This window comes from Prunus dulcis, chromosome 6 (assembly GCF_902201215.1).
Source record: "Prunus dulcis chromosome 6, ALMONDv2, whole genome shotgun sequence".
Classification (NCBI taxonomy): domain Eukaryota; kingdom Viridiplantae; phylum Streptophyta; class Magnoliopsida; order Rosales; family Rosaceae; genus Prunus; species Prunus dulcis.
Window position 1 is genome coordinate 11,594,311 of NC_047655.1, and position 13,487 is coordinate 11,607,797.

The following is a 13,487-nucleotide window of genomic DNA, read 5'->3' on the forward strand; positions in this document are numbered from 1 at the left end:
CAAAATAAAAATGACATAAAAATAAAGATTTAAAATATCAGGACTTCAATAAAAATGTGCCCTAAATCTCAAAAAAACCAAGACAAAAAGACCCGTGTTAAATCTAATTATAGTTTAAGCGTTTAGGCCTATCTATCATTCGTCCAACTAAAACCGCATTCGCGTGGCCCTCCTGGCAGTATTGATCCAGCAGTTGCTGTTGCATTTGATGAATTGAATTGAACCTTCAACTTTTCACAATTGACAGAAACCCTAAATTCTGGATTTTGACAAAGAACAAATACCCATTCCCATCCCCTTTAACGAGGACTTTCCCATAAATTTCCACGTCGAAACTTACAGCTCCAGTTCTGCTCCTTTCTGCAACAATGGCGTTGACTATCTTCTTGCTGACCACTGTAGCAGAAGACACGACAGAAGCCGACACCAACTTGGTCTCCTTTGGCTGCTGCACGAAACGGTTCATGAATGCGCCTCGTAGAAACTCATCCCTGTAAAAGACCTCGGCGTAAATCTCTCGAAAAATTAGGCTGCTACTGCCATATAAGGGTTTCTGAGGAAGAAAGTGATGTTCCAGTGAGCAGTTATTTGAGAGTCTGGAACAGCAACATCCACGTCGAAGCGGTCAACGGAGAAGGAGACTAGTTGGATGCTTGGGGTGGAAAACGTTGCTGGAGATAAATCGGCAATACCGCGCACACAAAAAATGAACCAAAACAAACAGCTGATTGCAAGCCATTTCTGTACATCACAGGGCGCCTCCTCAGCTCTGGTGGTCTTCCTGTTACCTGATGAGGAAGGAAGCAGAGGTTTTCTCATCCACCTTTTGGTATGTCGATTTTCCTTCATTCTTCGCTGCCAACTCTTCCTTTGGCTGTAACTTTTTTCTATCAATCTCAACTGCCACGTGTGGCTTCATCATTCTTCCTCACTGCTCCTATACACATGTTTAGGGTTTATGGTTTAGGGTTTGTGTGTCAGCTTGCTACGAATGAAAGCAGAAAGGAGATTATGAATTATCAAGAAAAGCTAGCTAGCTAGCCCCTGATTTCTTGTTATTTTGCTTGTCCGTCACAGTAACCAGGGAGGGGAGGAGGTTGTTGTTTGTTTATAATTCTAATTCCTAAATAGCCTCGATAACCACTGAATTTGAATTTGAATTTGAATTTGTTTGTGTTGAAACATTTTCTTTTTAAAATGCTTAAGAGTCAACTTTAAACTTGTAGGTAACCATTGAATTCTCTTCCGTATGGAATACAAACTCTTAGCTTTGCCAGATTTGCATGCGTGGAATTGAAGCCCACATATTAGAGGCCTTTTTCACTGAGCTTAATAATCACCTTTATCAGATTATAGAGAAGATTACTTCAATCTTAACCAAAGAATTTATCTGTAGCCCCTAAACATAAACATTAGGTTTATATGTCATGAGTAAAGAACAGTTATCATTTCTTCAGATTTCGACAACGAAGAACAAACCTGATAGACAATTTCAGCAATACTAATTTTTTGTTTTGTTACAACCCCAATAATAACATTGGCTGCAAGCTAACAGCATATCATACATTTGGCTAGAAGACAATGTTATAATTCGTATGGTCACTATGTACAACAACCGAATGCATTCAAAGAATTACAAATTGAAGAAGGAAAAAAAACACTTGAGACCTGGTTGTTCTCTTTGGAATTCAAAATGGATTTGAATTTTCAAGAGGCATGACAAAAAGCTGAGATTAGTATTGCAGTTTCAAGTAACATCAACAAGAGAAAGCTTACTATAGAGAGAGCTTCACGAACTCCGCCCGCCTTCCTCGATCCTCAATCCTTTAAGACTCTTTGCTAACCAGATAGCTGTCTCCCTTGGGGAGACTTTATCTTTCCCAAAAGGCTTCAAAACAACTGAGAGTTCCTCCAATCTGTTGTGCTGCAGCAAATCTGCAGATAGTTCTAGTAGTCCTTCTAGTGCCTCTGCTCTCTGCCTAAAAGACTTGACATCCATTACTTCCTTTTCTGGTATTTCCTCTTCGGTCATAGGAGGACTGGGCTTTGTTGGCTCAGAGGAATCAGATTTTTGAGCTGACGTTACAAGGTTCCTCGTCTCTGTTTCTTTGGCGTCCGAGTGATCAGAATTATTGGATTTCGGGCTTACTGTTTCAGAGCAGTTTGAGGATTTAGGAGCAATAGGAACAGTCACATTTCGCATCTCCAATTCGTCCCTTACTACATTTATCAGCTTCCCAACATCCACATTCTGAACCCCCATCTCCACAGATTCCATTACTGGCTGATCACTCCCGACACGGAAACTACTATGCCGTATTACATGTATCACATCATCAAAAGCAGGAGGAAGATTAGCAGCAGCTGCCTTTTCACCTGATGGAGTTTGCAAGCTGGTTCCTCTATCTGGCTGAAATAAATTTTGGCTTGATGAAATGGGAGGGGCAACAGAAAGGGTAGTGTCTTTTTTTTGGTCTGAAGAAAGGGTAGTGTCTGCAACCGGGGATAGAAGTTCCCTTACAGTGAACTTGTCATGACCACTTGATGTAGATGTATATTTTGACTGGAACACTGTACCAGGGGTACTACTGGGCCTATTTACAGGGGTATGATCATTGCAAATAAATCTTTCTTCAGAGACCGGGACAGGGAGATCAAGAGCGGCAGTTAAATTCACTTGTTCGTCACCAGCTGTTGTATTGTGAAGATCTAGAATAGCCTTAGAGGTTTCAATTAAGCATTCTGATTTATTATCATGCTTATGGTTTTTTGCAGTCTCAGATATCACTGAATGAAAATGAGTAGCAGCTGAACAACTTGGTGGAGATTCTGTACTCTCAGTGTGTGTGACACTCCCATAATCAGGAAGCACCTGCTCAGTCATGTCAATAAAAGGAGTCGTTGCATCATCACAAATCTCAAATCCTTGAATTGAAACAGAAGAGAAGATAGAATTGCTGCTATCTGTCTGCATTCCTTTCGAACTTGTCTCTTGATATCTTTCAGGCTCTTCTGTGACCTCTGTAGGAAAGTTTGTTAGGCAACCGTTAGGCACTTGAGGAGGATTCTTTTCAGTCTCCTGTGTTATCTCTCTAGCACGTATCCTCGGAGCATAGCTCACTGCATTTGGAACATCAACCCCCACTTGCTTCATCCGTCCAGGAAATGTTGAACGTCCAGCCAGCGTAGGAGGGGTCCTTTGCCTAGGCTTAGGAATTCCATCATCAAAAAATTGTTTTATAGGAACAGGGGGAGGAGTACCATCATTTCTGGGTTTAGGTTTTGGTGAGGAGTCAACTATGGGTAACTGTAAAAATAAACCACAATACATCAATAATCAGTTAAATCCACATATTTAATATAAATAAATAATTTAAACATTATTATTACCGGATGCTTTAAAGGATGGGATCCCTGTGTCCGTTTTGCAGAATCAGGGATTGCCATTGATGATGCAACAGTGGGTGTATCAGGACTGGACTTGATACCAGGAGAAACATCACTCAGCCTGGGTATTTTAGACACTGCTTCTGTGTTAGTTCTCTGGGTGGACACACCAACCTTTGTACGATTACTTCTCATTGGTGAACTATTTTCCCTAACTTTTCCTTCTTTCAAAGCCAGCATTATATTCCTAATGGTTTTTGGTTGCCTGAATTCAACATTGGATTCAGAATGAGAAGGCTTCATCAACTGTTGTTCCACTTTAATAGAACAAACATTTGGGCCATGTTCTTCAGGAGGCAGGAGCTGCTCAGAGCCATCTTCATCCTCGAGAGAAACAAAATCTGTCTCAGTAGCTTTATTATCACAGTTTGACTCCATTTCTGGAATGTTTTTCTCAATTGAACGCAAACTGTCTTTATCACTGCTTGAACCATTACTGTTTTGGCTTTCTGCCATGTTTCTTCGAGATTCACGAGCTCTAGATATAGGCTTATCGGGAGAGAAGGCTGTTCGAGTGCTAAAGGATGGACGATACTGTTCAACATAAGGCAGCAAATAAGGGTGCTTCAAAACCTCAGATGCCTGACAAAGTGGAAGTCGTAATTATTAGGATGCAGTTGCTCTAAATTGTGGAAGTTGAGTAGAGTATCCTAGAGAGACACTTACACTTGGCCGATGCTCAGGGTTCTTTCTCAGCATACCTTTGATTAGTGTTTTCCTGCATGCACAATGGCCAAAAGATTGATTAACATGCTATAGAGCATCCAGTTTTCAACAATATACAGTAAAGCAATTATTTGGAAGAAAACCAAAAGTGAAAATTACGTTTCTCCGCCCTTATTATAAGCACGAAAAGCATTTAATATTACCAACCGAACGCCCTTGTTGACATGTTTATGTACATCCTTTCAAAATATGTGTAGTTCTATGTGTGTGTCTGCACCTATTGATATTTATACATATATATATATATATATATATCTTTCATGATACAGGGGCAGAAGGCACAGTAATGCAGAGCAAGAGCCAAGTCCAGGTAAAATAATTGAGAACACAAACATAACTCGAAGAAGATGAAACTTAACAATAGAAGATAAAAACTTACAAGGATGGGGAATAGCAAGGCGGCAAAGGACCTATAGAGGAACGATTAATCTTGCTTATCAATCCTGCCATATCCTGAAACAGCAGGTGTAATGCAAACATTCAACTTCTGATAAGAATAACTAGTCAAGATATTTATATGGTTCTTGACAGCAAAAAGTTGACTAGTTAAGGAGTGGAGCCTTGTAGCTCCTATGGTAGAGAAATTTTTCCCACACCAAGGCCAGAGATCATATTCCCCCTTGCCCCTCTGGCCTCCCTTCTAACCAAAAACGTTTGCTACTTGAAGAAAGCAGTTAACAATGTGTGAAAGCACAAACTTTCTATCACACATCATTTTGAACCAGGCATTTCCATGGTGCCATAAAAGAAATGGTGGGGAAGGAAAAAAGAACCGCAACAGATGGTGGAATTCAAAGAGGAAAACAGCACCTGAAGCAGTTTGTCTTCCCAAACATATAAACTGTTTAAAAGCATGTAAACTGCCCATCAGATGGTTTGCACAGGATATATGATATTATGAAGGCCTCCACTACAAGAAGAAAGGCCATTTAGATCAGAATTGGACTCCGTCAATGACACAAATTACTTGAATATATTTTTCTTATTTGGGGTATAATTAAAAGTTGAGGTTCAAGAACATTGTTGGCCACTTCAAATACATTTATGGAAACCATTGCTAAAGTGCACGGGAATCACCCCATCACAGGACCATGATGAGAATTCCTATCAAATCAGATTTAAAAAAAATACACACCCACCAGGATTTTCTTCTCTTGTTTTCCTCTACTTTTTTTGTAATAAATTGGAGTTCAAGATGCTATTTACTGTTTTGTGTAAAAAGGAAAAATTATTTGATCATCTGGTACATTTGAATTCCCATAAAATCATATTGAACACAAAGAATTAATGCCAAGAGAACTGTAAGAAATCTTACAAAAGCTTTAAATGCTGGTCGATGAGCAGCCATCTCATATATGCAGCACCCTGGCGAAAAATCAACCATTTCAGCCACAGAAAAAATAACATATACATTAGAGACATATATATAAGACAACATACCTAGAGACCAAATATCAGACTTGAAGCCATAAGGAATATCTGCAAGCAGTTCAGGACACATGTAATTGGGGGTCCCGACCACCTGCACACAGAAGTACAGGAACACTGTTAATTCCACAAATAGCACTAAAGTCTCTATCACCAGCACCGACTAATAACTGAACGCTTAAAAAGAACCTTTTCATTTTATATTTTTTTTTAAAACTTCGCTTTGACCCCTTGATATTATTCTCTGAACGTCTAAACATTCATTTGCTTAAATCTTAAAAGGATAAGCTAGAATGTGAACGGAAGTACATCTGACAAAAGTTATCATGCAAAAGAAAGAGAAATTTCATATATTCTCAAGTTACATTGTTGAACGCCAATATGCACAAGAATAGTAAAAATATAAAATATAAAAATTAGGTAGAGCAGTATCTTTATACAAGACTGCCAACTTAGTATAACTATCTAATGTTTCAATATCTTCCTTTATTATAACGGTGTAACTATCTAATGTACACATAGCAGGGTCATTTATCAACCTCTAGAACTATATTGCACCGTTATAATACCAGAAATTAAAGATATCAAACTTCTTAAGCATTAGATATGAGCTAAACACCTAGAGATCATTGCTGTACGCATAGTTCATTGGATGTAAAGAAAATTGTAGCACATACCGAAGAAGCCAAGTCATCTGCCTTCAAAGTTTTCGCAAGACCAAAATCCCCTATATACAGACAAGGTCGCGATGAACAAAATAAGAACAAACACATTATCATCTGAAAAACAATATGAAGATATATATGTCCTAAACAATTGTCAAATCCATCTTGAACTCACCAAGACGAACATCCTGATCCTTGGTAAGAAATATGTTAGAACACTGCAAAAAGAGCAAAACAGATGAATCTTGATCAACCTTAAACTGCAAATTGAGATGACAAGTGCTAGTGTTGGCAAACATACTTTTAGGTCACGATGTAGAACATAATTTGAATGCAGGTATTCAACTGCCAATAGTAGCTGTGTGAACCACCTGCAGAGTTTCTGAGCAATTCCCACATTCACCAACACAAGCTAACCGTAAGATTGAATTCTAAAATACCAGTGTGTGCATTAGCGTATTTGAACAAAGAGATCAGTATACTCACCTCCTCGGGAAAATAAGCCCCATTGGACTTCTTCATCAACTCAGCCCTGAAAATTTTATAGATGAAAAACTGGTTAAAAATATTAAGGACCCAGGCACATTTATATTAATCAAGGCCAAATAAAAGAAGTTTGTAATAACTGTGGCAACTCACATGTCTCCACCTTCACAGTACCCAGTGACAATGCAAACATAGCAACCCTACATTATGAATACAACACTTACAATTCAACGCAAACACGAAAAGCTCAAAAAGTAAAAACTACAAATCTGGCATGGGTATATCCAACACACATACACAATATCAACTGTGTCTAACCTTCTCAACCCAGGCTTCCTTAAATTCGACAATGTACGGGTGTTGAATTCGGGCAATAAGAGCCATCTAAAATTCCAAATTTCCACACAAATATAAGGAAACTAAATCTGTATGAAATAGAAGGAAATTTGTATGCAACACTAAGAAAATCAGGAACTGGAGGATTGGATTGAACTTACCTCTTGATGAGCGGATCGCCGGCACCTTTCGGTTTGTCTTGCAAGGCGGATCTTCTTCAACACATACCTGAAAAATTCATCAAAACCAAATGAGCCTCAAATCTGATCCATACACTACACAAATTCACACAAGCATATCCACGAACACATTAGATGCATATCCACATGTGTGTGCTAAGATCAATTACTTCTTCTTCTCGGCCTTGTGGTGGACGAGAATGGCAGCTCCGAACGCTCCACGGCCGATCTGCTCCATAAGCTCATACTGATCCATTCTTGACTCCATTGCTTGCTGCTCAGCTCGATCCACTGGTCCCGAATGAATTACAGCAATGCCTCCGAAGTAGAAAGAGTCAATGATTCTGGTTTGGCATTTGCTCCAAGCTCACGCCATTCTTGCAAGCTAATAATAATGGCGGATTCAAATTTCAATCTACGGATCGCCAACCACTGCGCGCACTCATTGCTCAAAAGCGGTGCCGTTTTGGGGGTGTTTCAGTTGTCCAACTGAGGAAATGGGAAATGCGAAATGGGAAATGTGAGAATCTATTATCTGAATTTGGTAAGTAAGTTAATGATGGTGTGAAGAAAACTGTAGCCAACTTTCTAAGTAAAGCTCTGGTCTTGTTTTCTCTCTCTTCTTCTTCTTCTTTCTCTGTCTCTCTCTCTCTCTCTCTCTATCCTTTCCTTCCTCGGCTTGGGTTGGGTTGGGTTGGGTTGGCTTCTGAGACTGATTTAGACTTTAGAGTGCGATTATGGGTAATGGGTATGCTGCCTTGTACGCCGACACAGGTAGGTAGCTGTCCAACTTCAACATCTCCTCTACTTTCTTTTCTTATTATTATTTATTTAATTTGATGTCCTACTTATTTCCTGAAATTAAAAATGATTTTCCATGTGGCGTGAAAGATAAAAGTAAATTATATTTTTCAACTTTTTTTCTTTTTTTTTAAAGAAAGAAAATAAAATGATAAGGTGAAGTCGTGAGGACAACCAATACAAGAAGAATCAAAGGAGAGAGCCTCAAGCACCGGATGGGGAACCGAGTCAGTTCAACTATACTACCTGAAATTTGAGAGTGATGGTTAGTTTGGTATTGTTGTAACTATTTTTAAAAAATTCTACTTATAATGTATTTTGAAAATAATTAGTTGTAGCATATAGAGTCTAGTTTAGTAGAAAAGATCATTGACTTGCATATCAGTGGTCTCAAGTTCAAGTCCCCAAGTGTGTATGTGTGTGAAACCCATCTTTCCCTTGCAATTTAAACTATCGCTTGTATTCAAATGAAATAATAATAATAATAAACTGTAAAATAAAGCAGTTCCACATTTTGTAAGCATTATTTTTAAAATGTTGTGAGTATAAAAAATAGTGTCAAATTGTTTATTTTTGTGGATAATGACTAAAATTGACATGACGTTGAAAGTGTTGAGTGCTAATCAGGTGATGGAGGCGGTGCATGTGGTGGTAATAGAGGTGGTGGTGATTATGTAGGTGGTAGTGGATGTGATGGTGGTGGTGGTGGATCATGGGGATGATGGAGATAGAGGTGGTGGTAATGGAGTTGGTAGAGGTGGCAGTGAAGGTGGAGATGATGGAGGCGAATGTAGTGCTAGTATAGTGAAGGAGGTGGTGGTGGTAGTGGTAGTGCAAGAGAGTGCACAAGAAGTACAAAGAAAAGGTAAACTATGTCATTCCTCTTCTCTCCTTTCTCTCTTCTTCTTCCTTTCCTTTTTTTTCACTCTCTCTTCATGCCACTGCAGACTCAATTGAACCATCAACCGATCCTCTCTCTCTCTCTCTCTCTCTCTCTCTCTCTCTCTCTGATTCCACTAATTAATGGTCATGGTGGTTCAATTGGGTGATGATGGTGGTTGAGCTGGAGCTAGGTATAAGGTGACTGATTATGGGTGGTGATGATGGTTCGATTGACTGACTGGGTGGTGATGATGGTTCGATTGGGCCTGTGGTGGCTGGTTATAGGTTCGATGGCGGTGGTCTAACGATCATGGTGGTAGTAATAGTTTTGATAATGGAGGCTATGACGATTTGACTATGATGGTGGCGGTGTGCTATTTTGTGAACCACATTTCGGTCTCATTGTATTAGACAAGCGAGTCCGGCCTTTTTTTTTTTTATTGTTGTACTATACAATACCATTTAAGTTAGTTCCCTATCTTATCAAACATGGGTTTCAAGTACTATTTAACGCTGACCAATCCAGTGAAGCATACCAAACACAGCCTATATTATTTTCTCTTACTAAACATGGTTTTCAAATGGTTGAATGCAATATTCAACCATTTTATTCTCAGATATTATTTTCTCACCCCTTTCTTCCTCTGTATTTCTTTTTCTTCATACCGTAAATGTATTTTTGTTTCCATGGACAAGCCCATACTTTTTTCTACTGTATCATCCATTAGAAGGTATGTTGAGAAAATAGATTTTTAAGTACCCCAAAAAAAACTTGGGGGTCTCACATGAGAGCCAACAAGCATTTCTCACTTACTGTTTAATAACATGAAGTCATATATGTTGTTTTATAGTTTAGATATGTTCTAATTTTTAAATGGGATTCTTTATACTAGAAACACCACACTTGATGCATGTGCAGGGTTCTTCTTTCTTTTTTTTTCTTTTTTTTTTTTTTTGGGGAAAAAATGATTTCTTTAAACAAAAGAATCATCCTGAGATCATAGTAAGTGCAATTTTTTTTTCAAAAAAATTTGGGGGGTAACAAAAAATGCTTTATTTAACACAAAAGAAGCATCATGAGGTCATATGTGTTGAACAATATAAAGTCCCACATCAGAAACTTAATTGAAAAAATTACAACTTATAATAAGTGGTTTCATTCTTAATAATACCGAGGTTTTTTATGATAAAACTCCACGTACTGAACTTTGTAAATGGTTAAGTTGAGTACAATATCAATGTTACTAGTAGTAGGTCATTCGTCCGTCTCTCTGAAATTTAACAATATACAAGACATCCATTTTGCAAACCGAACAGCCATACAAGTGGTCATCCCTTCGCCTAGAAAGAAAGAAAATGAACAAAGTGAAATAAGAGCAAACTGTGGAAATCAAACTTCTGTTCGCAATTTACAATTGCAGATATTAAAATTGTGTAAACAATTGCAAGCTTATTATGAACTATAGAAGTCAGTCACTACAAGCCCCAATGTGACTCGGCACCTTTTATTGTCTATTTTCTACTTTGATTCATTTGGCCTTTCCAATAAAATCCAAAAAGAAATTGGCCATTTGCTCATGATTGGCCTCATGAATCATTTTAATCCAGATCACGTATGATCAAGATTTGTTGACTGCATCTGCATGCCCTTAAGCACCGTCAAACATTTGACCACCAAACAGAAAGCTAGCTAGCACACACTTCCATGGAGACTGGAGTTGACCAAAAAAAAAAAAAAAATACAATCAATGATTAGTGTATTATTATACCACAGTTAATTTTTAAAATGCAAATTGCAAAACGTACGAGTTTTGTCAGTTGTTCTCTCTTTGATTTCAGGACCATGTGCTTTGTCTCTGTCTAACGTGCGCCAGGTGGGTGTTGCTTCTATTGGAGCACAGCATTTCTCGGCTGAGCAATGCTACAATGTGCTGCGTGACGTCCGAGGATTTTGTTTCCCCGATTCAAAATGCCACGCTGGCGAATTGAATTGGTCCAGCAGGATGCGCACATGCAATTACGGAGAACAGCGCAGACATCTGGCGAACGAGTCACATGGCCTGGGACCCACTCCCCCATTGCTCACGTGTTCTAATAGGATGTAGCCTTTCTTTTTCTTTTTTCTAATCGACTAATTAAAAGTGAAAATATTTTCTCGTTCTAATATGATGCAAGATGGTAATGTAATGTGTATCACAGGCTAACCTACTACAATGGGTCAAGCTCATTTGGGGCGCGCCGTCGGGGCTTAGGCCCAAAACCTAACATATGCGACCATAGCTTTAAACCGCGCGGCTCTAGTTCAATTTATGTTTTTGTGTGTCAATAGGGTCTAGTTCAGTGAAAAGATATATTGACTAGCATTCTAATCATTTTATGTTCGAACTTTCATGATACTTTGATAGTGTCAGAAATCTTCCTATCGTTATAATTTAAACTATCATTTATATTAAAAAGAAATTAAACATATGTTTTTGTGTTATATAATGAGGATATTCATAGACCATCCATGGGAATTAAAAATATTATAACAATGTTAGAGTTCTAATCCTAACGCACTTCTCTTTCTTGGATCAATTAAAAGAAGGAATACAACATAAGAACTTCTCAAGAGGTCACGCATCTAAACACTGCTCTTTCTTTCTCCATGGATTATCTTTTCTTTCTGACTTTGACTCTGTTTCTCTTTTTTCTCTATGCTACTGGTCTGATATATATTATTTTATATTCTTATTGCCTCGTCTTGTCTCCCTCGAAAACTGAAATTGAGCTACACTGAATTGCTCCTTAGATTTACCAACGTCGGTTTTCTCAATTGTTGGTACCGCGTTGATGCTGATATTTGGTCCACAGAGGCTTTTAGTTTGGTGGTTTGTATGTGCTCAAAACTGAACCAACCCAAACTAAACCAACATTTGACCTCTCAAAGCTATGCTTACCCCACTTTGTTTTATCCCCACGATTATATTGCTACATGCAAAAGCAACATAACCTGTCGACAGAGAGCATAGAACAAGAATGTGCTACCAAATAGTCTTAACTTTGGCCTCAATGATATTCAGCCTTCTATCTAGCAGCTTTCCCAGTAGTGCCCCTTTAGATCGCATCAATCATGACCTCTTGATTGGTCGCTAAGCACATGTAGCATGAAATACATGCTACGGTGAAGTTCAAGTTCTTTATCAAGGACATTAACTCATGACAAGTTAAGAAACATTAATTCATGTTAATTGAAGCAAAAACACTGAAGACACACCTAGAAATGAAGAGAGTGGACAACTATATATATTTTGATACAAGCGATTTCTACTTTAATGGGAAGATGGATTCAAATTCGAGTGCAGAGTAGAGAGCTAGCACATCCGCTGTAGTCAACTTAACTAAACTCACTATGTCTGCCAATGAATAACGTTATAGGCTGGTTTAGGCTAAACCCTAAACCATGTCTACATTTTATTTTTCTTAAATGTAATATATTGTGTCTATATCTAACTCGGTCATCTAGGTTCCGATGCTTCGTGGAATAGAAAGTGTTGAAAGCAATGGGTTATGGGTGTGCATCTCAGGACCTTGACCTGTGAGGAGAGCTTCATTGTTAGTGAAGGGCCCACTACTTCATCTACCCTCTTCTTCAGAAAAAGTGATGTCCATGGAGATGGAGGAGATAGCTATAAATTTGGACATCAAATATATTTTCCGTTTCCACGTTCTCTTTATTTATTTATTTTATTTCTATTTTTCCTCTTCCTTATCTACGGAACCAAATATATGATTAAAAAATTGAAACAAATTATATTAAGTCGTCACATAAAATAATAAATCAGCTTACAAATTCTGGATTTGACGCAGCTGTAGGTCTATATATGAAAAACAAACCAAGGAAATAAAAACAAAGAGAAATCTATTATATAGGAGGCCTTTTAAAATGCAATTATAGCAGAAACAGTCAACCTGATTGAAGAAGATATTTAGGTAGAGCATACAGGGGGAGCGAGAGATGTGGATAAGGGTCTTGGTCAGTATCACTCCAGAAAAAAAAAACATTAAAAATAATAATAATAATAATGGTGGTTACAAATAATTCTGCAATTAGTCTAGGGCAAAAAGCAGGATGCATTATTTTCCTCTGTTTATAGATTCCATCAACTTTTCTAAAAGAAAACAACTTTTTTAAAAAGACATTTTCGTTGTGTGTCGTTAAGCATATCACAACACTTTTTTTTTTTAAAAAAATTTACAAAAAAGCATTACTTGGCTTTTTTTCATCCTCTCTCTCTCTCTCTCTTTCTCTTTTTCTTTCTCTCTCTCTTTATCAACGTAGCACAAGCTTTAAAATGCTTTAAAAGCCAATGAGGTCTAACATAGTTGAAAAAGGGCATTTGACTTGCAAATCAAAGGTCTCAAGTTCGAATCCCTAAGGCATCATAGTTGTGTGTGTGTGTGAGAAATTATCATCTTATATAATTTAGACTATCGCTTGTACTAAAAAAAAAACTTTAAAATATAAAGGGATTTTTGTATAAATGTCACATGAACT

At 37.9% G+C, this 13,487-nt stretch overlaps 1 protein-coding gene across 1 annotated transcript; it reads right to left on the reverse strand.

The window, feature by feature from the left end:
* Positions 1–1,458: 1,458 nt before the first annotated feature.
* Positions 1,459–7,987, reverse strand: LOC117632079 (serine/threonine-protein kinase Nek5). Its single transcript, XM_034365464.1, has 14 exons — positions 7,438–7,987; positions 7,250–7,316; positions 7,071–7,136; positions 6,906–6,952; positions 6,753–6,798; positions 6,568–6,648; positions 6,442–6,484; positions 6,279–6,328; positions 5,614–5,695; positions 5,489–5,538; positions 4,553–4,626; positions 4,114–4,165; positions 3,391–4,029; positions 1,459–3,307 (listed from the first exon to the last, which is right to left on the reverse strand). The coding sequence occupies exons 1-14, from the start codon at positions 7,533–7,535 to the stop codon at positions 1,790–1,792; spliced, it is 2,913 nt and encodes a 970-aa protein (XP_034221355.1). The 5' UTR covers positions 7,536–7,987; the 3' UTR covers positions 1,459–1,789.
* Positions 7,988–13,487: the final 5,500 nt, after the last annotated feature.